The 26,045-nt window shown below is 32.7% G+C and overlaps 1 protein-coding gene across 27 annotated transcripts in view; it reads left to right on the forward strand.

Moving 5' to 3' along the window:
* LOC145261268 (phosphatase and actin regulator 2-like) overlaps positions 1–26,045 on the forward strand; it is an 858,751-nt gene that overhangs the window by 380,103 nt on the left and 452,603 nt on the right. For 2 of the 27 annotated variants that reach the window (XM_080119733.1, XM_080119737.1), the window contains exon 1: positions 2,685–3,969. The exons of the other annotated variants lie outside the window; for them this stretch is intronic. In XM_080119733.1, the coding sequence (XP_079975859.1) occupies positions 3,946–3,969 (24 nt within the window). In that variant the 5' untranslated portion in view covers positions 2,685–3,945. Of the gene's footprint in view, positions 1–2,684; positions 3,970–26,045 lie in introns of those variants that run through there. 27 annotated transcript variants of the gene reach the window in all.

Raw genomic sequence — 26,045 nt, forward strand, 5'->3', positions numbered from 1 at the left:
TCTCAGTACCCTGTATATCAAATTTCGAATCTCTAGGCTTAAAATTGACAGAGTTTTAGCGTAGGGAAATGCACACAGACGCACAGACACACACAGACACTATCACTTATATATATATATATAAACATAAACATCATATATATAAGGATAATAGTACGCCATATATTTAACAAAAGACCATTATTTACTCAAGTGAAAGGAAAACCCGGGGGAACTTTACCCAAAAATAAATCTATATTTTTTTTGTGTGTATTGATAGTCTTATAAGCGAGTAATATATAAATCAGCCACCTTGATTCTTAACCAAACAGAAAGTTCTAGTTGGGGGATTTCCCACTTTTTTATGATAGCGAGGCCAAATTCGCGAAATTTGGCCTTTTTTAAAAGCAGTTTGGCCTTCAAAAGTTCTGTTTGGACTTTTTCTTCACCGATGAAATCTGGAGACGCAACGGGAATTTTCGGAAAAAAATGTTGTTACTATGCACATCTATGTATTGAAATACAATTTGTGGCAAAATTTCAGGAAAAACTAATGGATGGTTCTCTCGCAATAGTCCGGACAATTCGCTAAATTATCTCGTCAAAACCTTAAATCGCGAATCTTTGTGCATTTTTTTTGGGGGGGGGGGGGTAATTTGGCATAATAGTGTCCATTTAATAGTATTATCTTGAATAAATAAAAAAATAAGGAAAATTACCAAAAAAAACAAACAAGAACAACAAAAGTGTGCCGTATTTTTAAAAGTTTTATTGCGTTGTTTTTATTTGCTTTTTTTATTTCATCGGTGAGGAAAAAGGCCAAACAGAAATTTTGAAGGCCAAACTGCTTTAAAAAAAGGCCAAATTTGCGAAATTTGGCCTCGATATAAAAAAAAAAAAGGGAAATCCCCCTACTTGAACTTTTTGTTTAATTAATAATGACTCGCTTGTAGCGTTGATTTTTTTCTTTTTTCGCTATAAAAAAATAACTACTTAATGAAATTACGTGATTTTTTCTGTAGGAAAACTTTATCCCATGACGAGTACGTACAATATATATTTTTTTAAATATTTCCATTTTTTAATGTCAATGGAAAACTGCACAAGTAACCAAACCCGAAATGTAAAGACCATGAGTGAACGCGCGTTTTTTTTTTTAGTTTAGTTTCATAATGGCGGCCGTGATGTCGGAGGTTCGATTGTTAGATTGTAGTTTCGTATTTTTTTAATTTGTAAATCGCAAGTTAGGAAAAAATTAAACCCTTCCAAGATGGACAATAAATAAAGCCATAATATTTTATGGTAAAGGTAAGAGCGTAGAAACCATTGTTTTTTAGGAGATGTGATTATTGGATTAACCAATCAGAAATCGTCTGTGGCACACACATCTCTGTTTTTATAGATATATATATATAGATATAAAAAGTTTTAAAAAGTTGTGAAGCGAGCAAGCGCTTGTTTGAAAGAAGCCTTTCGTGGACATCGAGGAAAAGCGAACATACATGCATACATTTTCGCTTTTATATTTATAGATTATATTGGACCTAATATATAGTAATAGTTAAAAAAAAAAAAAAAAAAAGACTGGTGCGCCACAACCGAGACTTGAAACCAAAACTTTAGCTTATGATTTACTTTTTCCTTTGACGTTAATGCCTGAGCTATGAATATATGTTTGCTGCAAGGCTAAAATCATTTTCATATTTTAATAGTTTAAAAAAAAAAAAATGAATTACGTCATTACCCTTAACAATTTAAAAGGATTTAAGCTGTTGAATAAGAAGGTATTTAAATTGGTTTTAAAATTCTTTGCAAATGTGATTAAAAAAATTAAAATGTTTTAGAAGTTACTTGCATCCAATAATTTTGCAAATAGATTAAAACAATATTACCATACACAGTACTACTTTTATAAAATTTTATAAAAATTAAGTACCGTTATGACATTTTTTTTTTTTTTTTTTTTTTTTAAACGAAATGTCATTACGGTACTTAATTTTAAAAATTAGAAAAAAAATTAATTTAAAAATTAATTTAAAAAAAAAAATATGTTAAAAAAAATTTTTTTTAAAACATTTTGGTAATGCTCAGTAGATACAGCTATTAGTCTTTAAGTTGATATTAGTTCAATTATTAAAGTCGGAATGCGTTTACTCATAATAAGGATGTGGTATCCTCCTTTCTGATATTGATTAGAGCGTGAATACTTTGAAGAGTTATGTAAAACAGGGGAGATAAGTCAGTCTGTCATTTCGCTATTGATGGAGAATCAGAAAAATATGAAACATTTATATTTTTTATTAAAATTCTACTCTATAATTTTCGTTCAATTTTGATGTAGATACCGACTTTTATGATTATACCAGTTTTGCTGTTTATTGCTTTTTATATTTTTATATATTTTTGATTTTTATATTTTTTTAATGAACACCCAAATTTTTAACTTCTGCTTATTTTTATATTTTTGTTTTTAAACCAAATTATTAATTTTTTTTAATCGGATTTTTAAAATTAAATTTAATTGCATTATTATTCGTTCATTAAATTATTAATAGAACCAAAACCTTACAAAACTATATGTAATTTCCTAAAGGTTGTATTTATATTGGTTCCCCAACAAAAGGAGGATGAACCTGTAAATCCATCCTTGTCCATTCGCACTTTTCTCAATAACTACGCCTTGAAATTTTTTAAAATTTTGCACAAACATTAAACATGATATGAGTAAAAAAAGTAGCAGAACAGATTTTCTGGGAAAACTCTGGTTGCTCCACTAGGAGTGCCTTTCCGGTTAAAATGGCTAAAATTGACACTTTTGTGTTCATTAAAAAAAATTGATGGCTTGGATTTTATAAAACTTTCTAAAAAGTTGTAAATAACTGATTTCTATATAATTTTGTTTGTCTATACTTCGCGATAACTCTTGGGTGTGCAACAGGGGCTCTTTTAGGGCTAATAAAAACACTCCATTTTGGGGATTATTTTACCATATTTGTCCAAAATGTTCTGTGTATGTCTATTTAGCAGTTTTGCATGGTGTTGAACTCAAATTTAAATATGTTAATGTCTTGGGGACTTTTGGAGCTAAATGGGGTGGGAGGACAAATGATGGACTCCGTCATTTCTATTTTTGCATGGAGCTGAACTCAAATTTAAATATGTTACAGCTTTAGTAAATTTTTTTTTTATGCCTCGTTCACGGTGCACTCACGGGGGACCATACATGCTTCACTTGTTTTTAATTAAAATCCTACTCAATTATTTTCTCTAATTTTTAGTTGTAGTTTTTGAACAGCTACATTTCACCTTTTTATTATTTATGGTTGTCGACTGTGTTTCGTTACAGCTTGGTTTTCCAAGAATTGTTTCCAAGTATTTAAGATTTTTCTTTAATTTGTCCAGTTGCTCCTATCACAACCGGTATAATGTGTATTTCTTTCAGAGATCATGTTGTTTTTAAATCGTTATTTTAGGTCCTGATATTTTATTTTTTTCACGTTCAGTTCTATTAAGGTCAAAGCCATTTGAAAAAGATGACATCACAGATTTGGTCTTGAATGTGACTTACCAATTCCATAGTGGGCGAAGATATTTATTTCACCATCCCCCCCCCCTTACGTTTGTGATGTCATTATTTTGCTCTTGACAAATTATACAGAATTCTGACCCACTTGAACCACTTGTGTAAATCTTAATGTTGTATGTCTAAATTTTGGTTGTTGAAGTTTTCAACCATTTGGGCATTTCCGGCTGAAGTGGCAATGCCCTATCATATGAGAGGGAGAGTTAGTTAGAATTTGTCACTTGTGAGTTTTTGTGTGTGTGTGTGTGTTTTTTTTTTTCTTTCGTACATACTATTCTTGGAACATTTTGTTCAAGCCTCACATTTAACCTTGGTCTTTTCGTAATAACTTTTTTTTCGTACAGTGTTAAGTACAAATTAAAAAAAAAAAATACTGTTTTTTGATGTCGGATCTACCATTATTATTTGTAAGTATTTTTATTTCTTTAGAAATTTTCTTTCCCTATGACAATGGTTCCCACACTCTTTTTTTCCATGGCATCACACTATTGAGCTCTTTAAATTTTCACAGTAAACCTATCACAAAGAAAATAAATATTTTTTACTCATGAAGCAGGGCTTCATGTTGTGAGTGAAACAATCATATTTGTGAGTGATTTTTTTTCAAGAAATACCTAGAAATAATAAAACGCATATCTTTTGGTGATTGTGTTTTTTTTTTTTTCACTGACAATCTAAAACTCATTGCTGAGAAAAAAAATATATCTTTTCAACCATCATTTGTCTTTTTTAAAAAAAAACAAAAAAAAAACAGCAAAGTCAAATTATTATATTTTAATAGATTTTATTTATAATAAAATTTAAATTTAATTTTAAATTATTATTATTTAATAGAACAATATACACTTTTTTAATGAAGGTTGTTTAAAAAAACATCTGAAGAAATTTTAATGTTTATACCTTTAAAATCTTACATAAAATTCGATGCATATTAATTAAAAAAAAAATATGATCTATGTACCCGTCACCGAGCAAGAATGTCATATTCCAAAAATCATGTGGGTTTGACTAGTAACTTTTCTATGAAAATATTTAGTTGTCAGAGGTCAATTAAAGGGCAATTACCAAACCCATCAATTTGTTCTATTTATTATTTCACGACTGTCTGTCTATTTTCATTTATTGCTTACAAATTTTGCTTCCGGGGGGGGGGGGTAATTCTGGCTAATGGCATCCTCAAATCACTTTCTTTTTTTTTTTTTTTTTTATAAATTAAAATATCATATTTAAACAGATTTTATGATCAGGCAACGCCCTATCCCTCTTCACAATCTAAAAAATATATATATAAATTTAATTTAAAAAAATATATATAAATTTAATTAAAAAAAAATATATATAAATTTAATTTAAAAAAAAATATATATAAATTTAATTTAAAAAAAAATATATAAATTTAATTTAAAAAGAAATATATAAATTTAAATATCATATTTAAGCTGATTTTACGACCGGGCAATGCTTCCCCTCTTCCCTGTTACAATTTTTTTGTTACGACCAGGCAGTGCCCCCCCCCCACCCTCGCTAGTAAAATAATAAAGTTTAGTTTAAAGGATAGGCTAGGGTTAAGAGTAAGGTGTCCTTTCATCTAACTTAAAACCATTGCTTTATTAGATAACGTTTGGTTGCACACAACACACAATGGAGAAGGAATCTGTATCTTCGGGCGAGTGAAATCCAAATTTCAAACAATCATCACTATACAACCGGTGAACTTCTCTGTCTTTTTAATTACAAAGAAATCACTTATCACGGAATCTGCGTTTATATTTAGTTACAGATAGAAAGTGAAGAAAATGTTAATCGTGGTTGTAGCTGTTTTTGGGAAAGTTTTGGCAAGAGAGGATCAGAGATTGGCGCTCAGACGAGCACTTCACGCGAGAATAGCAATCAATAAAGCAGACAGGCTGGCAATGTATCCTCTGTGGGAGAGAGATTGCAAGAAAGAGAAAAGGGCATCAACCACAAAGTTTTGAACTCTATACCAAGGCTTTTCTTTTTTAATCTTGTCATGTTCAGATTTGTTTTTAATGGATTTTAACACACAAAAAAAAGAAATAGTCAACGCTTTTTACGGAAATTTGTCTGAATATTATAACTATCCTGAATATTCGAGTTGTATTGAATCTGAATTTTCGATTTGTTTCAAAACCGGCATTTGGCGTTGCCCGGGAAGTAATGTTAATCTTATGTACTCGTATCCTTAATACTTGTTGCAATATTTTTGATTCATAATGGGGTATATATTTAATTGCCGCCCACATCGGCAATATTTGGCACAAGGCCTGGAAAGTGGGATACCCGCAGGCTCCCCTAAAGGAGGGGCACTCCTGCAATTTTAAAAATTGCCTGAGTAACCCCGTCGGCATTCCCCGGTCGGGGCGCCTCAGGCAGCAAGCAATAAACTTGCCCCACCGGAAAGCCCGGTGGCAAGGCCTGGGAGGGTGGACCTCCTAGGTATTACCCAGGCGGTGTACCTCAGTCCAACAGGTGCTGGGCCGGTTCCCGGCCCCTCACCTGTTGGGCTGAGTGTCAAGTGACGAATCCTTGACATGTACTACCCTGTCTCCCAGCAGCCGAAGCCGCTAGGAGACACATCCCATCACAAGAGTTGTAATCTGCTAGGAACTGACGAATCAAATTAATTCACGTTCTACTACCAACCAATCAGAAACCAAAATTGCTCCATAAATATTAAACCTTTTCTGTAGCAATTTCGCATGTTTTTTCCCGTCTCAACACGGTAAGAATCTTTTGCTCTGTGGAACTGTCTGCTGCAAACGAGTTACCTCTCAGGACTTGTGTGGAACAACGAACCATCAGAAACTGTTTGGAAACTAAACATGGCTTACACTTCTAGAATACTAAACCCCCAAGTTATTGTTTTACTCTATTGTAAAACTGAAACATTGTATTATGGATGTTAATGGATGTTCTGTGTGAATGTATCACTCCGACAATATTATTGGAATATACCCCCCCCCCCAAAAAAAAAAAAACAAAAAAACAATATTATTGGATGCTTTATAAAAGTTTGTTTGGAAAGCTGTTTGATCGTATTATAGATCTTTATTTTTAGTTGAATATTTAGAATTATTAATTGGATTCTTCGGGCCGGGATCAAAGTGTAGTATCTGTTCTGCAGATGCTGCACTAAAGGTAATTTGTCTCAGTCAATGAAGGGGAAACCCTCTATACTGGGACAATTATTATTTTTGGTAACCAGAATGATCCCTTTTTGCCTACTTTTAGGGGAGCTGGTTTTTACCCCACATTAAAAACGGCCTTGTGCCTAATTTGCTTTGGTGGGGAAGCAAATAAATACATTAATTGGACTCTAATAACCCTAAATAGAATTTAAAAAAAAAAAAATTTTTTTGCCGTTAAATTATTTGAAAATTAAATCTTTCTTTATAACATATTTGAAATTTCTAAGTTTCTCATATATATATATATATATATATATATATATATAAGGTTTGGTTTTAAACTTTCAGTTTATTGGCAGGGTTCAGCTTGATGAAGTTACAATTGAAACATGTATGCACATATGTAGCCAATAATGTGTGTACAAATAAAGGACTGGTCCTGGATATGACCTTAAACTATATCCAGTGGTGAGGGCCCCAGCTTGCGGGCTTTGGGGAGTGTAGAGCCACTCTTTAATTGCCATTGGTCCCAGGTCCACTCTGACCCGGAGTGGTAGTACCTGTTAGGGTCCCAGCTATGAGTTAAATAGAAACCGACTTGAAAACAACAAATATATTCTATTAAAAAATGTTTCTTCAAAATCTTTGGATTCGGCATTAAATAACCTGAAAAACAAACAAATATAGGACTTTTTATATTATATTACTGCTCTACTTGTTATTTAAATCTTTTGTTTTAGAAGCACCAGAGTTTCATTGGATTAACATTTAGGAAACTAAAGCAATACAATCATATATATATATATATATGCATATATATATATATATATATGTATATATATATGTGTGTGTGTGTGTGTGTGTGTGTGTGTGTGTGCATTGGGATGATTAATTGGGAAAATCGAACAAAACATTCAGAGGTATCAAATCGCAAAATTTGTGCCTATTTTCCAATGCCAAAACGATTCTTTTAATTGTCTTTTTTGATTTTGTTCAAAGCAATACCTTCTACTGTCGGTAGTAATCATGAAATGATCAATATTTATTGATTTTAAACGACCAGTAAAATTACAATCGATAGATCATCCCCCACAAATGCATTTTTGCGTTTAGGATGATATCTGTACATTTAATGTGTGTTTTTACGGTAATCAGAATAAAAATTACAAATATTTAGAGATTTATTAAAAAAAAAAAAAAAAAATCAGAATCTGGAAAAGTATTGGAATCGTCCCATTACATTGATAAGATTTTTTTTATGGTACCAAATTTTATTAGTGTTTTAAAAGCAACAAATGTAGACATATCAACTTGCGGACAATTATTACATAGAAAGAGTAGGATAAAGAGAAGTAAAATTATAAAAAGTTGACAATTTTTGTAGCATTTGTGTTCCACCAACGATTAACTCCTAATGAGTTTGTTGGCGAAAGGGGGTCCTAAGAGTTTTTCCCCCGTGTATTATTTTTAAAGCGTTATATAAGTTTGGGTTTGTATTACTGTACACAGATTCGAAAAAGTTGTCAAAAAACAAATATATAAAAAAATAAATATTATCAAAGGCAAGATAAGTTACTTTTCTACCAAACTGGATACATTTTATTTTTTATTCAATGTAACATGTTTATTCAGATCGAAAAACATGCAGTGTTTACCGATGTATTGGAAAATTCAAAATGGCGCCCGACTCTTTCTTTAACATGGTAAGTTTGGGAAAAGGTGTTATAAATAATAAACTAGACAAAATACTATTAAAAAAATACCGAATATATGTCAACTTATGCCACGGTAATATATAATGAGCGAATTTCTAACAGTATTTTGTCTAGTTTATTATTTATAACATCTTTTCCTGAACTTACCGTGTTAAAGAGAGTGTCGGAAGCCATTTTGAATTTTCGAATACATCGGTAAACACTGTATGCTTTTCGAGCTGAATAAACATGTTACATTGAATAAAAACACGAAAAATATATCCAGTTAGGTAGAAAAGTAACTTATCTTGCCTTTGATAACATTTATTTGTTATATATTTGTTTTTTTGACAACTTTTTCGAATCTATGTGTACAGTAATACAAACCCATAAGTTTTTTTTTTTTTTAAGTGATAATTGTATTGCGTTAGTCTCCTAGATGAAACCCCTCTATTTAAGACTGTATGCAATACAGAATAAACCGGAATGGCGAAAGAGAAGATGAACAAAAATAACAACATTGTCACAATTACATATTAAAATACTCAAATGCGGATCTCGGTGTATACTGACAGAATGAAGTATCTCTCTTCCATTCTCTCCTCAACTACTTAAATTATTTATATATTTCTACAGCTTTTTATTATTCAGTTTGTTTATAGCCTTAACTTTTCCTTCTATTTCTGAAGCATTCAGAATTTAAAAAAAAAAAAAAATTATTCTATAAATTAATGTTTTTGATAAGTTTTTTTTTGCATAGGAGCCACCACTTATCAAGGCCCAGAGGCCACTCGAGAATAAGGGTTAATGAGTGTACAGTAGTCAGTGGGATAATATCGTAGTAATCGTTAGTAGTGGAAATTTGGTAGAAATTTGGTAAAGGGACGATTCATCAAGAATTTGTTTACATCGGACTTGAAGATGACCAAATTGTAGTCAGCTGGAAAGCAGGCAAACGGAAAAATGTTACACAGGTATGCAGTTCTAAGAAAGAAGTCTTGTTTAAGTTTAGGCACGGATAAAGAGAATTTAATTCAAAAATGAAAAAAAAATGTGTTTTACAGTATTCACTCTATATTTTATTAAAAAAAATAAAATATTTCACGTTTCCTCACAATCTAAAACGGATGAAGCTCAGCTTGTAACAAAAGCTGAAGAAAAACTCTTGATTAAAACTTAACACAAAATGGCTGGATATAATAAGATAAGAAAGATAAGTTTGGCTCTAATTTATTGTTTGAACGAACTTTTTGAGATGCATCCTCTCGTCCAGTAGAGACTTTACTGCTTGAAATATCGAATTTTCATTGCTAAATGGACGTATGTCAAGACTGTACTTTCTGTGGGTTTTTTTTTGTTTTTTTGTTTTTTGCAATACTTTCTTTTACTCTTTCGTTATGGTTTTGGTTTTTACTGCAGGAACTATAAAAATATGCAAGTTTTTGTAGATAATAATCTAAGAAAGATAAGTTTTTCCTCTGGCAGGAATAAAAAATATATATACTGCTCATTTGATCAGAATTTCTTTTAAATATACATAAAGATGAATAAATGCATGATATATATATATATATATATATATATATATATATATATATATAGATATAAACCTGTCTTTATGATCAATTGCTTTCACATGAAATGTAGATATTATATTAAAGATGTTTTAATATGCTTTCTTTTCTAAAGCCAATTTCCTCATCTGGGAATTAAAACTCAATCGCTAGAATGAATGCTTGAGATGTATACCATATCAAAAAAATAAGTTGGAAAAATTATATTTCATTTATATATAATAAATATATATATATATATATATATATATATATATATATATATATATATATATGTTAAAAATTGACAATTATTCAGCAGTTGTTAATCTAGCTCTCTTTTTTTATTTACATTATATATCTTTGATATAGATTTTATAATATTATATAAAAAAATTTTAAAGACTGAATGCTTCAGAAATGGAAGGAAAGTTGAATGCCATAGACAAATCGATGCCTCCATTTAATCTCTAGAGACAATGGACACGACCCGGGCAATGCTGGGCAACCAGGCTAGGTTGTTAATATAAGGAATAATAAAGGTCCAAAGATTGACCCCTAAGGCACATGCACATGAATATCATGTTGTTGAGACATACGGCCATCGAGGACAACCTGGATCCTTCCTTTGTCAGAGAAGATGCTGATTATAATGAATATGCATCCAATAAGATCATATGATTCAATTTTCATAAGATCTTCATGCCAAACCTTTTTAAAGACTCTGGCTATATCAAGAACTATCACACTAGTTTCCCCTGCCTTATCCAGTGTATGGTGAATGCACTGTTAAAATATCTGTGATATAACATGCTTACCTAAATTCATACTGTCGGTCAGAAAGAAGTTTAACATTTACAACGTGGTTAACTAATGCTTCCTTGATTAATGATTAGGGCTATGACAGCAGCATATTCTTTTCATTGTTTTGACTCTCGAGTGTGTATCCGTGTATCTTATGTGCTGTTATATAGTGATGAGGTTTTCGGTTGATTAACTGTGTCGGATATATACTCGAGGGTCAAAGCAGTGACAAGAATATGCTGTTGTCATAGCCCTATTAATGACTCAGATTTAGGCTGAGAGGAGGAGGAGACTAATGGGGCAATAATTAAACGAATCGGTTCTTTCATCAGAATTCCTGAATATTGGTACCACAGAGGCATTTTTTTTAAGCTATTGGAGAAGCAAAATTCGACAAGCATTTGTTGTAGAGAACAGGGACTAGCTCAATAGAGCATTTTTTCTTTCTTTTTTTTTCTTTTTTTTCTTTTTTTTTTTTTTAGCAGTATAGCAGCAATAAAAATAATTTCACATGCTTTGGAGGTTTTTAAATTTTCTATCATATCTAAGATAGGCGGACTGATTTTCAAATGCTGAAAAATAAATTTTTAAAACATAATCCCCCCCTCCCCCAACAAGGAGACTGAATTCTTGAATATTGCTCTCACAGAGGCAATTTTATCAGGGAACCAAGATTCAACAAGTATTTGTTGTGGAGAACAGGGGCTAGCTCAGCAGAGCAGTTTTTTTTAAATTTATTATTAATATAGCAGAGCTAAGATCAGTTTCACACGCCTTACGATCTAAAGACACGAGAAAGAGTGATTTTCAAATCATTGAGTAAAAAATTCAAAGACATAAGTATTTTATTTTTATTCCCGGGCAACGTCAGGTAGAAAGTTATCAATAAATTGAATCAAACTAAATTTATTTTAGTTCCACAAACTTTTGCTTTTTGTTTTTCTAACTCTGCCGAAACAGTTATGAGTTTGTTTTATCATATTTTGAGTAATTTGATTAAAAAAAAAATGTTTCTCTGTGGAATGAAATCATTCACAATGGGAGATGTTGTGTATTCATTCATCAATCTGTCTTTTCTGCATGAATAACTTGGTTGTTTTTTTGCTTTTTGAGATTCTTTCTTTTTTTCTTTTCTTTCTCTTTTTTCTTTCTCTTTTTTCTTTCTCTTTTTCTTTTCTTTCTCTTTTTCTTTTCTTTCTCTTTTTCTTTTCTTTCTCTTTTTCTTTTTTCTCTTTTTCTTTTCTTTCTCTTTTCTTTTCTTTCTCTTTTCTTTCTTTTTTCTTTTCTTTCTCTTTCTCTTTTCTCTTTTCTTTCTTTTCTTTTCTTTTTTCTTTTTTCTTTTCTTTTTTCTTTTTTCTTTTCTTTTTTTTTTCTTTTTTCATTTTTCTTGTTCTTTTTCATTTTTCTTTTTTCTTCTTTTTTTTGTTCTTTTTTTCTTGTTCTTTTTTCTTTCTTGTTCTTTTTTCTTGTTCTTTTTTCTTGTTCTTTTTTCTTGTTCTTTTTTCTTGTTCTTTTTTCTTGTTCTTTTTTCTTGTTTTTTTTCTTGTTCTTTTTTCTTTCTTGTTCTTTTTCTTTCTTTTCTTTTTCTTTTTTCTCTCTTTTACTTTTTTTTTCTTCCCTCTTTTTTCTTTTTTCTTTTTCTTTGTTTCTTTTTCTTTGTTTTTCTTTTCCCTTTTTCTTTTTTTCCTTTTTCTCATTAGCATATTTTCAGATACGCCTACACAATACATGGTGTTTATGCATTACTATTTTTAGTGCTGTACAATACGCATACATGCAAACCACATGAATAATTATTACATGTCCATAATATTTTATTTTTGTTTAGTTTTGCTCTTAACAAGGCATATTTCTGGATTTTTTTTTTTTTAGATAAGGATTGATAATTTGGATTATAAGGACTATTGTTCTCATCTTATGCTATGTTTCAACTGATATAACCTCCGACTTCTTTAGATGCATTTCATCGAATCAAAAAATCTGTACAGAATTTCGAACTGAATACATGGACTGGTAGCGCAGCAGATAAAGTGCTAAGTAATAATTATTTTTAAGGGTTCAGTTTTTTGGAGGTTGAAGGTTAAATCCTCGGTGTGTGTGGCCGATACTAAGAATTAGCGATGGGACGATTCTAATCTTTTTCCTGATTCTGATACAAGTACAGATTCAAATTCTTAATAAATCTCTAAATATTTAACCAAAGATAAGGTATCCCAAACTAGAATAGGATGCGAAAACTGATAAATAAAGTTAAATTTCCTTTAACTTCAACTTGCGATATCTCGTTTAATTTTTGGGTTATTTTGATAAAGTTTTAATTTAAATAAAATTTAATGTTTTTGCTTTATAGATATACTAGCGAGGGGTATATATTTAATTGCCGCCCACATCGGCAATATTTGGCACAAGGCCTGGAAAGTGGGATACACGCAGGCTCCCCTAAAGGAGGGGCACTCCTGCAATTTTAAAAATTGCCTGAGTAACCCCGTCGGCATTCTCTGGTCGGGGCGCTTCAGGCAGCAAGCAATAAACTTGCCCCACCGGAAAGCCCGGTGGCAAGGCTTGGGAGGGTGGACCTCCTAGGTATTACCCAGGCGGTGTACCTCGGTCCAACAGGTGCTGGGCCGGTTCCCGGCCCCTCACCTGTTGGGCTGAGTGTCAAGTGACGAATCCTTGACATGTACTACCCTGTCTCCCTGCAGCCGAAGCCGCTAGGAGACATCCCATCAAAAGAGTGTTTTAATGGGGTATACTAGCGAGGGGTACCCGGCGTTGCTCGGGTGTTTGTAGGTGTGTGTGAAAAAAAAAACAGTTGCCCGTGAAAAAAAAAAGCCTTTACGACGCGCAGTTGGAAAATAGTAAAGTGTGAAAAAAAAAACAACAGGTGCACGTTTTTGATTGACGTGACGGCGATAGGTATTCAGCAGTTAGCATTTTGTGCAGGACAGTTTTTAATGAGGTCAATAAATGGGTTTGTTTGTTTTTAAAAACCTGCTCCCCCTTCTGATATGACGAAGTCGACATTGACCAAACGTTACTTGGTTCTCTGGCTCTGGGCCTGTGATTAGAGTCGAGTTTCGCTTTTTTTTATACCGAAAACCGAATGTAACGCGTGCCGATGCGGGAAATGTGGAATAATTAACGTTTGAAAGTCAATAAAATTAAATAGACAGGCGAGCTCCGTGGTTAACTGTGAGATATTACAATTTATAGATGATATAAAAAGTTTTAAGAAGTTGTGAACCGAGCGAGCGCTTCTCTGAAAGAAGCCTTTTGTGGACATCGAGGAAAAGCGTACATACATACATACATTTTCGTTTTTATATATATAGATAATTCTTTTTCTTGTGTCTTTAATACTTTTTTTCACAGGTTACTTCAAGATATGTCACTAATTTTGGTGAACGCGGCTTTATTTTTTTACACAAAAAAATGTTGGTGTTTTTCAAATTTGGTGCGCGCGATATTGTGAGTCTCTAGGTATAAAAAAAATTATACCATTTTAAAGAATTATATATAAATTCCAGGTTAATATTTTCCAGTAGTAAAATAACTAATGAAGTTTTAACAAGTTTAATACAAGAGTGCTCGATACCAAAGTAGAGCAAGATATATTTTTTATTCGTTTTACATAAACATTATGTTGCTACACATTCATAGCATGTTTCGGTCATTCAGTTTCAAGTCACTAGAGACCTCTTCAGGCGATATTGCTTATACAAAGGCTTGAGCGGTAATAGATTCAAAGATTTCAAACAACTTAATTGGATCGCCTTTATTAGCATGTACAAGGATAAAGTGAACGAGATGTTAATACTTATGTAAAACAAATAAAAAGTATATATATGTGTATATATATATATAACAGCAGTTTTGTAATTTTTGAGGAAGCTTGTCATGAGATATTTTTGTTTCTGAAACTGATCTAAGTGTTTTTTTTCTCCAGCATTTCCTAGTCGTAATTATGTTTAAAAATGGAAGTCTTAATTTTTTTTTAATACTACCATCTCATCTCGTATCATATAATGAATTTTTAGTGGATCTAATATACAAAAGACAGCTTTATATAAATTCATGACATTCCTAAAATTTAGGACAAGTTATAAAATTAATTTTTGGTTCATTTACTTTTAATTTTACTTATGTATTTCACAATGTAATTCTGATTTAAGTCCGTTGCACTTTTATTAGACAGGTTTGTCGAAAAGCTATTCACTTTGCTGATTATTAGGGCTGTGACAACAGCATATTCTTTTCATTGTTTTGACTCTTGAGTATATATCCGTTAATATCTGATATGTTTTTATATAGACTGATGTGGTTCTCGGTTGATTGACTGTGTCGGATATATACTTGAGAGTCAAAAGAATGAAAAGAATATGCTGTTGTCACATCTGTACTGATTATAGTGCTTGGTTTCTAAGTTGTTTTGCTCGAAATCATATTTTGCAAGTGCAATGGAAGAAACTTTAGGGTCTTATATTTGGTTGTGCATTTTGTAGCAGAAGGGGAGGTAATTATCACAGGTAAACTATTCTAATATATAAAATCTGTTTCTTTCATGATAGATTTTTGTGTGTGTGTTTGTTGAAGTGTTGCCATTGAATAACAAACAGGATCTTGAACAGGAGCATGTCCTCTATCCCTAAAAGCCAGGTACGCCCTAAAAGGGAGTACTTTTACCACATCTGGACAGGAGCTGCTCGTTGGGCCCTATCCAGCCTCAAAGTTCAAAACCTAGTAGGTGATGCCCTTTTTTTTTCCCCCCCTAAAGCCTCTTTCCCACAAAAGACAACGCGAGCCTGTCTCTGCGCTATCATTATTTTCATGGCAAGTGTTTGATTGAACTTCAATTTATGGTCCCCCTTTTGCCAAATTTTCACAAAAAAAAAACACTCGACTAGCTATAATCACTATATATATGATCCCCCCCCCCGACTCTCTATCTGTGCTTAAATCTAAATGTAGATTTCATGAACAAGACTTCTTTCCCAGAACCGCATGCCTGTAAAACACTGTTCTGCTGGCCTGCTTCTCAGTTGAATATAACATGGTAGCCTTCACATCTAATGTAAACAAGTTCATGTTGAGCCGTCCCCATAAATAATCAAATTCTACCCAGTTTAAACCATTAACAATTATTACATTACCACCTTACATTCATTAACCCTTATCCTCGAGTAGCCTTCGGGCCTTGATAAGTGGTAACACCCAAGTAAAAAAAAAATAAAGAATAAAATGTCATTGAATTTTATTCCTTCCAGAACATTTTTTTACAGCCAGAATTACTTTGTCGTTTGGACATCATTTTTCAAAAAGATCTGTTCAACAATAAAGGGTTACTTCTATTTGGCAAAAAAATAATAATTTTGAGACAAAAAAAAAAAGTATCTATTTAAGAATATAAATAAGGGTTGATAATTGGTATTTATTCAGACTACTGTGGTCATTTTGAGTATTATTTTCACATTTTGATCAATGTAATTTCTGAATTTCTTCAGACAACTTTGACCTGAAGAAATTTGGAATTTTGGCTGAAATGTTATGAGAATAACAGCTAAGATGCGAAAAATAGTAAAATAATAAAAAAAACTGTATAGTTCAATCCTCAGTGCAAGTTGTACTATGAATATAATTACAAATTAAGAGTTTTGCCTGGTCATGGCTGATGTAACGAGAACATGCCTCTTCTAAGGACTAAATAAAAGTTTCTGTTGAAAATTGCATACAAATTTTTTTTAGTGTGATAACACCCAAGATGAGAACAAGTTTGAATGTTTCAAAAATGGCATAATTAAAAAAGAAAAAAAAAAATGGTATGATTATAAAAACAAAAATGACACAATTTTAAAAAAAATGGTACAATTAAAAAAAAAAATATATGGTATGATTATAAAAAAAAAAAAATGGCATAATTAAAAAAAAAAAAGAAGAAAAAAAGGCAAATTGCCAGTAAAACACTACACGGTAACACCACGTGAGTTCAGCTAGTATTAAGTTAGTTAAATATGCAAAACCAAGTTCTTACATCTCAAAATATTTTGAGGCAAATGATGGGAAGCTGATTACAATTTTAAATCTTAAACTAATTGGAAGTTAACAGCAATCAATTACTTCACACACTTTTTTTCTTTTTTTTTTTTTTAATTCAACATGAAAAAATTTGTTTTAGTATATCTAACTTTTTTTTTTTTACTCGCGTTCACCCCTAACAAGGCATATTTCCACTTGGATGTAAGTGGCTGCTAATTGAGATCGGTGCCTAGGAAAGATTAACAAGATGTTGGTTTACATTACATTTAAACTTCTGCATATCAGTACAGTCAGAGAAGCAGATAGCAGGAAAGGAATTCCAAAGTCTAGATGTTTGAGAGAAGAAACTATTAGAGTAAAAAGCTTAGGGACCTCAACAGTGAAGGGGTTTGATTTTGTTAAGTGGGTTTGTTTAGGGATATGTATGTCAAGGGAGGCACAAGTGCAACAGTTCATCGGAGCACATTCCATTAAAATATTTGTAAAACAGACACAAAGATGCAACATTGCGGCGATTGGGCAGGGGTTGGAGCTTAGTTGACAAAGTGGGATATATTAGATTGACAACTCTTTTTTTGGACCCTATCCAAGAGGGAGAGGCTAGTGGTAGATGCACCAGATCAGATATGACAACAATACTCCATGCATGGGTGAATGGTGACCTTGTAGAGGTACAGGATACTCTCAGGTGCGAGTAGTCTTCTAGTACGATAGAGGGAACCCACCTCCTTGCAACAACCTTTCCAATGTCCTCAAGGTATTTGTCCCTGTTCATATTGCCTGTGAACGTTAGGCCAAGGAATTCTTAGGTAGGGTGTTATTTGTCGTGGATATATACATATAATTATGCCATCCGTTGAATCAGTTTTGAAAAACGTTTAACTCTTGAAGGAATTGAAAACACTTGGGGAAACTATTTTATAACATTCATAAATTCTTGCAATAATAGCAATAAGAACAGTAAAGATGGAACAATAAATATAATTGATTATAACGTTTTATATGTATACTAGCAAGCTGCCCGGTGTTGCCCGGTCGTAAAATACGCATACAGAAACTGAGACATGTGCATGCGAGTATTATGTCTTTTATGAACTGTTCACTTCTTGCAAGTATATATAAAAAAAAAATACTCAAGCTGAGATCGAAACCAAAACCTAAAGACAATGAGTCAAGTATGATAACCATTAGGCCAGCGTAACACAATCTTTAAAAAGTGTTTTAAAACCTACTTATTGTTAACAAGTAATCTGTAGTGTGAATGATTCATGCATGCACATTCGTGATACAGTTAGCAAACAGATAAAAATCTAATGACTCCCACCTACCAATTTTTCAATTTTTACTCCTTAGCAGCCCTTTTTTCTGGATGAAAATGGATTAGCATTTCAGCCCAGCATTGCCCGGATGTTTGGAGGTGTATGTTGAGAAAAAAAAAAAAAAAAAAAAAACGGTAAATTTTTTTTTAACTTTGACCCCTATTATGACCCCTTAACATTTATTGTTTTGGGCTCAAATCAAGTTATTAAGTTAGATCCATGTCCAAGGAACCTATATTTAAAGTTTTAAATGTTTAGACCCAAAATTGTCGGAGGAGTTTGGTAGAGTTCTCAAAGGTCAAATCCTTGAACTTTGACCCTTTAACAGCTAAATTTCTGTCCGAAAACCGATTACAAAGATTTTCCCAAATCTCAGTACCCTATATATCAAACTTTGAGTCTGTAGACTGAAAATTGACAGTTATTGTGTAGGGAAATGTACACACACACACACACACAGACTTTACTTTTATAGATATATAGATACTAGCAGACTGTCAGGCGTTGCATTGTCGTAAAATATGCATAAATATTATATTTTCGTGCATATTTCTTATTTATTATTACAGAGCCAATTCTCTATTGATTATTATCCAGTATATAGTAATGATTCAAAAATTATAAAAATAATGACCTGGATACCATCTGCTAGAATCGAAACCTTTTTTTTTTTTTTTTTGATAAACGGACAAATCGCTAGAGATTTACGTTGTTATCTCCCTTCCCATTAGTTTCGACTTTATTTCTCTCTTGCATTTTCTTCTCTTTTCCTGCTTCTTTTCCGTCTTCGTCTTTGTAAGGTTTTGTCTTACTTTGATTCGCTTCCCTTCTCTTCTCCTCCCTGCCACTCTTTCTGAAAGTGTTAATTTTGCCATACTCCAAACGATTCGTAGGTAGGAGAGGTAGAATACTTTTGTTCTATCAATGTATTTCGCCTTGTCTCTTCTAAAACATATGAGTTGATACTTTCAGTATGAAAAAAAAAATGTGTGTGTATGTATATATATATATATATATATATATATATATATATATATATATATATATATATATATAGGTTATAGTTTGCTTGAAGCATTGTTGAAGAAAATTATAAGGTAAAATTAAAAGCCAAGAACAATGCGAGATTTTTTTTATATAAACCTTGCTTGAATAGTCATCTCCCTTGATTCACAAACGCAACAAGTATTTCAAACATCATCTGATTTATTTTAACGTTCTCCTAACGTCATTTTTGTTCTATATTTCGCGGTATCACGTGGCAAACTCGGCGGCTACTTTTCCAATTTTGAACACTCTTCCGCTGTCTTCTCTTGAAAATGGACTAATAAGTCTGAAATATATTGAGATTTATATCACCATTGAATACAACAGAAAAAAAAAATTACTGTTGTTTAGAGTTAAAATTTGTGTGAAAAAGAAAAAAACAAACAACAAAAAAAAAGAACTTTATTTCTTTTGTTTGCATTTAATTTTACTCTATATAAAAAAAAAATCTCGCATTGTTCTTGGCTTTTAATTTTACCTTATAATATATATATATATATATATATATATATATATATACTCTTATAAATTTTTTCTTTTTTTTGTGTATTGATATTCATATTAAAACCCCTTTTTCTATTTATTCAAAAAGAAAATACAACTTTGTTATATACGGGTCGTGGAATTGTATTCATCTGCAAAAAACTAGCTAACTTGTATATTTTTGTTAAACCTTCATTTTAATTAATTTCATATTAGTTTTTTTCGGTTTTCTTATGGGCTGATCATCTTTAGTTACGTGTAATTATATTCAAGCAGATATTCTACATGATTTATACTTGCGTAATATTTGCATAAAAAGGTTCATGCTTTAATTTTTCGCCTTGCAACAAACATGTCATCATAGCGCAGGCATAAACTTCAAAGGAAAAAGTAAACTGTAAGCTAAACGTTCTGATCTTGATTCTTAGTGGTGGCACGAGTCATTTTTTTTTTCTTTACTTTTTACATCATTATTATGTATGGAAATATTCTCTCTATCATTAAATCATTTCTCTCTGATGGGCTCATAAGAGTAGTGGTTGATGGACAAAAATCGGAGGCCTGCAGTATTAATTCTGGAGTCCCTCAAGGGTCCATCCTGGGCCCAACTCTCTTCCTGATCTATATCAATGATCTCCCTAAACACATACTTAAATCATTCGTTGACATCTATGCTGATGACACGACCATCTACGGCAACACATCAAAGGCTGTAAATGACAAAGCTCTCTGATTCTCTCTCCTCTGATCTCGAACGAGTGGTTCAGTGGGGGAAGACGTGGCTGGTTACCTTAAATGCATCTAAAACCAAACTCCTATCTTTACATCATGAACGCTCTGATCCTCATCTGGCATCAATTGAAATGTATGGCTCTCGTCTAGGAGAAGCCCCATGTTTTGACAAGCTTCTGGGCTTGACCTTTACTCCTGATTTGAAATGGAACACGTACATCAAGTCTGTTGCCAAGGTTGCTGGAAAGATGGTGGGATCCTTCTACCACTCCAGAAGATATTTCACTACTGATGCAATTCTCTATCTATATAAAAGCCAAGTACGTCCAAAGATGGAATACTGCTGCTATATCTGGGCAGGAGCTGCTAAAAATGGCTTATCCTGCCTTGACTGAGTACAAAATAGACTTCGTGGCTTAGTGGGGGATGCCTTTTTCTCTTCCCTGCAACCTCTCTCCCACAGAAGAGATGTTGCAAACCTAACTTTTGTTTTATCGTTATTTCCATGGCAGGTGCTCGTCTGAACTCCAATCTCTAGTCCCCCCTCGCCAATCTTTTACGAAAAACACCCATCTAGCTGAATCCACTGTCAAAAACTTTCCCCACTCTTTATCTATGTCTAAGTCAAAACGTAGATTCCATGAATAAAGGTTCTTTCTTAGAACTGCATGCGTGTGGAACTCTGTTTCGTCTGCCTGCTTCCCACCTGACTACAACTTGGATGTCTTCAAGTCCAACATAAACAAATTCCTGATGAACAGCCCCCTTAAGTAGACACTTTATTAAATCTCCACACTAATGTACTGTACTTACAATAACCCTTATCCAAGAGTGGCTTCTGGGCCTTGATAAGTGGTGACCACCTTGTAAAAAAAAAAAAAAAAAAAATTTAGATCAAATATAATATAATAAATACGAAATCTAAATCAATCAAAATATCATATTTATGTATATCTTACGACCGGTTAATACTGGGTGGCCTGACAGTACTGTTTCCATATATATATGTATATAATCATCCACATACAATACTGTTTCCACGCGCACACATACACACACACACATATAGATATAACACATTGTTACCCCCTTCCCCCAATTGTTATGTTGTGGGCCCCTTAGCACTGGGTGCCACAACATAATTTACTACATTGTGGTCATAGCCAAAGGGCCATACATGTACAGACACCCCATACACAAAGGACAGTAACTGCCCTTATAATTCTAACCACTAGACATCCACGAGTAGAGACTCAGGTAAACCCCATAACACAATGAGATTTATTTTTACTTTAGATGATTATGAATGAACACCCGAGCTCATTATGTTTGGAAATTGGTGGGTTGGGGTGGCATGGTATATCAGGTCCAATGCCAATTTACTATTTTCATTTATGTTGCTTGTATGCATTTTTTGTAGAAGGTACTTTGATATTTCTGTCCTGCCACTTAACCTTTTCCCTTGATCCACAGGAATGATATCAAAATCTGTACTCATATTGGCTGCCTCTCCTTACCTCGAGACACTCTGTTGATTTGGGTAATTGAATTCCCTGTCCAAATGTAAACTCTGTGATAATTGCTAATGAGAAAATGTTGGAAGTTTGGCTCTGAGCCATTTTAGAATGACCAATGACGAGTTGCCAAAATTGAAGATCAATGGCCCACACATATACACGTGTGCACACACATGTACACGTGCAGCCACACATATACAAGTATGCACACATAATACATGCACGCATACGCACAGACACACATACATGGTAGCTTCCTTCAATCTTGACAAACTGTGGATACTCATTGTAGACAAACTGTGGATACTCATTGTAAGGGTGCCTGTGTGTGAAATTTTTGTTGTAAGAGTTGCACAATCTTCAACCAGACTTCTCCTGAGTCGGCGTTGTTAAGTACCAGTGACAAATAGAGGTTCAGGACGACTGGAAACAATGCCAAGATAAGCAAAGAGCACATACAGCGCCTGGTATTCCCAAATAGTCACCCATCTGGTACTAGCCCAGCTGAATGTTGCTTAACATACACACACATACACATGCACACAAGTTTAACGTTGTTTTGAAGTTTATCTTTATTCTTAGTTTTCCATGTGAAGTTGTTAATCTTGTGGTTTGTGTGTAAATTAAATTATTTGAAAATCTAACAAGAATTGTAATTTGCGTATTGAAGATGTTTAGAACAAATTACTTAAAGAAAAACGGCAACCAAATAAACAAAACTGTTTTGTTTTTATTTCTGTTTTATTTGTTTATTTATTTATTTGCACTTTAAAAAATATTATTACTCAAATTGAAATACGCCATTTATAACCATCAAATGTCATAACGAGTGTGAGATATTTTTTTTCTTTTCTTAAAGTTATTTAAAAAAATAATCACAATTGCTTTCAATTTCCACTTAGTTCACACTTGCGTGTGAAACTCGTATATCAATATTTCTGAGAGGGGGGGGGGTCCCTTTCTCAAATGTTTATATTTCATTTAACTCAGCTTCTGCAATATGTTATAATGGTGGGTATTCTTTACTCCAGTCAGAATAGACAAATGGTCAACATCGAAATTCTCACAAAGTTGCTTATGACAGACTATTTCGACTTTTTATTTAACTTGATATATTTAATAGATTTGAGTAAAATTTTTTAACTTGATATATTTAATAGATTTGAGTAAAATTTTTTAACTTGATATATTTAATAGATTTGAGTAAAATTTTTATTTAACTTGATATATTTAATAGATTTGAGTAAAATTTTTTAACTTGATATATTTAATAGATTTGAGTAAAATTTTTATTTAACTTGATATATTTAATAGATTTGAGTAAAATTTTTATTTAACTTGATATATTTAATAGATTTGAGTAAAATTTTTATTTAACTTGATATATTTAATAGATTTGAGTAAAATTTTTATTTAACTTGATATATTTAATAGATTTGAGTAAAATTTTTATTTAACTTGATATATTTAATAGATTTGAGTAAAATTTTTATTTAACTTGATATATTTAATAGATTTGAGTAAAGTGTGTCATTTGTTTTTAATCACTAGTTTTTCACCTGTGCCCTTCACTCTTCAATCTTTCGCAGGAATGTCGTCTTGAGTGTAACCTTCATTCTACTTTTTGTTGTTGTTTATTGTATTCTTTGAAATTTATCTGGATAAATATTTGCATAAACTTTCACAGCTTATCTTGAGATGTAGAGTAGGTTAATTTTTGTATTTGACATTTCTCAAAGGCACCATTCTTATTTATTGCTATTTTGTGCTAGCTGGGTGTGGGGCATTCTGCCGGATGTCGGACATTCGCTCCCTATCATACATTCCAACCGAGAGATCTTTTTAAGATTCTAACCATCCTTTCAAGTACAATTGGTTGTATCTCTCTTGCACACGGTTCGCCACACAGTTATTTTTTTTTTTTAATTTCTTTTTCATGATTATGGTTGCTTCTATAATTACTGGGATGATGGAGATCTTCCTAAGATTCCAGTTTCTTTTCATGTCATACATGCGCATGAGCACAGTTACATATAGATTTTTATTTATATATTTAGGGGAATTTGTATTATTTGGATTCATCGGACTACTGTTCTCATCTTGAGTGTCATTTTCACAATGTTTTGGTCAATGTAACCTCTGACCTTTTTCAAATGCATCTTGTCGAACTCAGGAAGTTGGACGGAATTTGTAACGAAACTCTTTATTTACTTCATGGAGTTAGGATGCTCTTGTTCCGTCAGCCATGACTTAATAGAGGTTCTACGTAATTCACACTTGTATTTTTCAGTCACCCACACTGAGAATTGAACCCTCAACCTTCAGAATATGACTTTTACAATTGATTTTTCCAATTACTCTAACTACTGTACCACGGGTCCTTGGAATTCTCAATGTGGGCGACCAAAAAAGAACAATCCTCATCTCCAAAATTCAGAAAGGTCATTTAGAGAAATGTCGGTCACCAGTTTTAGGGATGAGTTTCAGTTTTTAGATTTTACCTTAGGGTGTTTAGTAATAGAAGAAGTATTTTTGAGATGAGCCAGATTTCAGAGAATATTTTCAGTGACAAAGGTTGGCAGTGTTTATAATTTAGATGTGAGAATATGAGAGAAATTAGTATAGGGTAAAGAAAATGTGTTCTGAAGGCATGCATTATATATGTTTAAAATTGAAGTTTACAGCAATAGGAAAACCTAGAATGTGCATGAATATTTTTATAGTTTTTGTGAAAAAAAAAAAAAACAGGGAGATTTATTAACTGAGACATTGAAAAAGTCTGAATCGATTAATTAAGAGTCATGAGTTTCAGCAGTCAGGAAAATCGTAATGAAAACTTCTCTGTTCATTTAAATAAATTATAATTCATTGAAAGTTGTTCACTTGATTTCGTGTTAAGAGAGTTCAGATTTGAATATTTCAATGCATAAAGTTTACAGGCAACAATAAATCGCCGAGTTGTGTGAGTGGAGAGAAATCTTGTAGAGGGAAGCACCCAACAGAGGGGCACCAAGCAACTCTTATTCATCGACTCAAGTCAACTGGGTTCCACTGGTTAATTGAAGAAAAATCTGATTTTTTTTATTTTTAATGAAGCATTTAGGTAGCTCTCAGAAAGACCATTTCTAATAAATTCAGAGAGTTTTCCGATTGGTCCAAAATATAATTGTTTTTATTAATTCAGGCTTGCATGAATTCGGTGAGCAGAAACAAGTTTACGCACTTTCATTTTGGATATCGATGTGTAAACATTGGCCGCAACATCACGAAAAACACTTATCTACCTGAAACGACTATCAATAATTTCCCCTACTCTTTATCTGTGCCTGAGCCTAAACAGGGATTCCATGAAGAAAGCTTCTTTCTTAGAACTGCCCGCCTGCGGAGCTCTGTTCCGTTTTCCTGCTTTCCAGCTGACTACAATATGGTCCTCTTCAAGTCCAACGTGAACAAATTCTTAATGAGTTGTCCCCTTATGTAATCCAATTTACCAAATTCCCACTACTAATGATTGCTACAATATTTTCCCATTGACTATTGTACACTCATTAACCCTTATCCCTGAGTGGCCTTTGGACCTTGATAAATGGTGACTTAAAAAAAAAAAATAAATAAATAAAAAAATAAACACGCTCGTACACACACACGCACACGCACGTATCTATTTTTCTGTTGTCCAACAACTACCGTCCTCTCTTCGATAAATCTTTATGGTTATGATTATTCAGATTTAAAAAAAAATTTTTTTATTACATTTTCACCCCAAACAAGGCAAATTGCCACTTTGGTGTAGGGGGCTACTATCAGGGGCAACAACTACTGGAGTACTATGTAGGGATTTGGGCAGCAAGATGTCGGTTCACGTTACACTTGAACTTCTGCACGTCAGTACTGTTGGGGAAGCAGGGACCTGGAATGGAATTCCAAAGTCTAGAAACTATTGGAGTAGAAAGATCTTTTACATCTAGGGATCTCTACAGTGTGGGGGTGGGATTTAGCAGCCTGTCAGGTTTGTCGAGGGTGCTCACGTCTTGGGGGTGCAAGTGATTGCAGTTCGTCAGAGCATTCACCACTAAAATACTTGTAGAAAAGGCAGAGGGATGCAACATTTCGTCGATGGGACAGAGCGAGAGACTAGTAGCAGATGCACCA

The sequence above is a fragment of the Euprymna scolopes genome, chromosome 37, assembly GCF_053919585.1.
Source record: "Euprymna scolopes isolate OS-2025 chromosome 37, ASM5391958v1, whole genome shotgun sequence".
NCBI classification, from domain to species: domain Eukaryota; kingdom Metazoa; phylum Mollusca; class Cephalopoda; order Sepiida; family Sepiolidae; genus Euprymna; species Euprymna scolopes.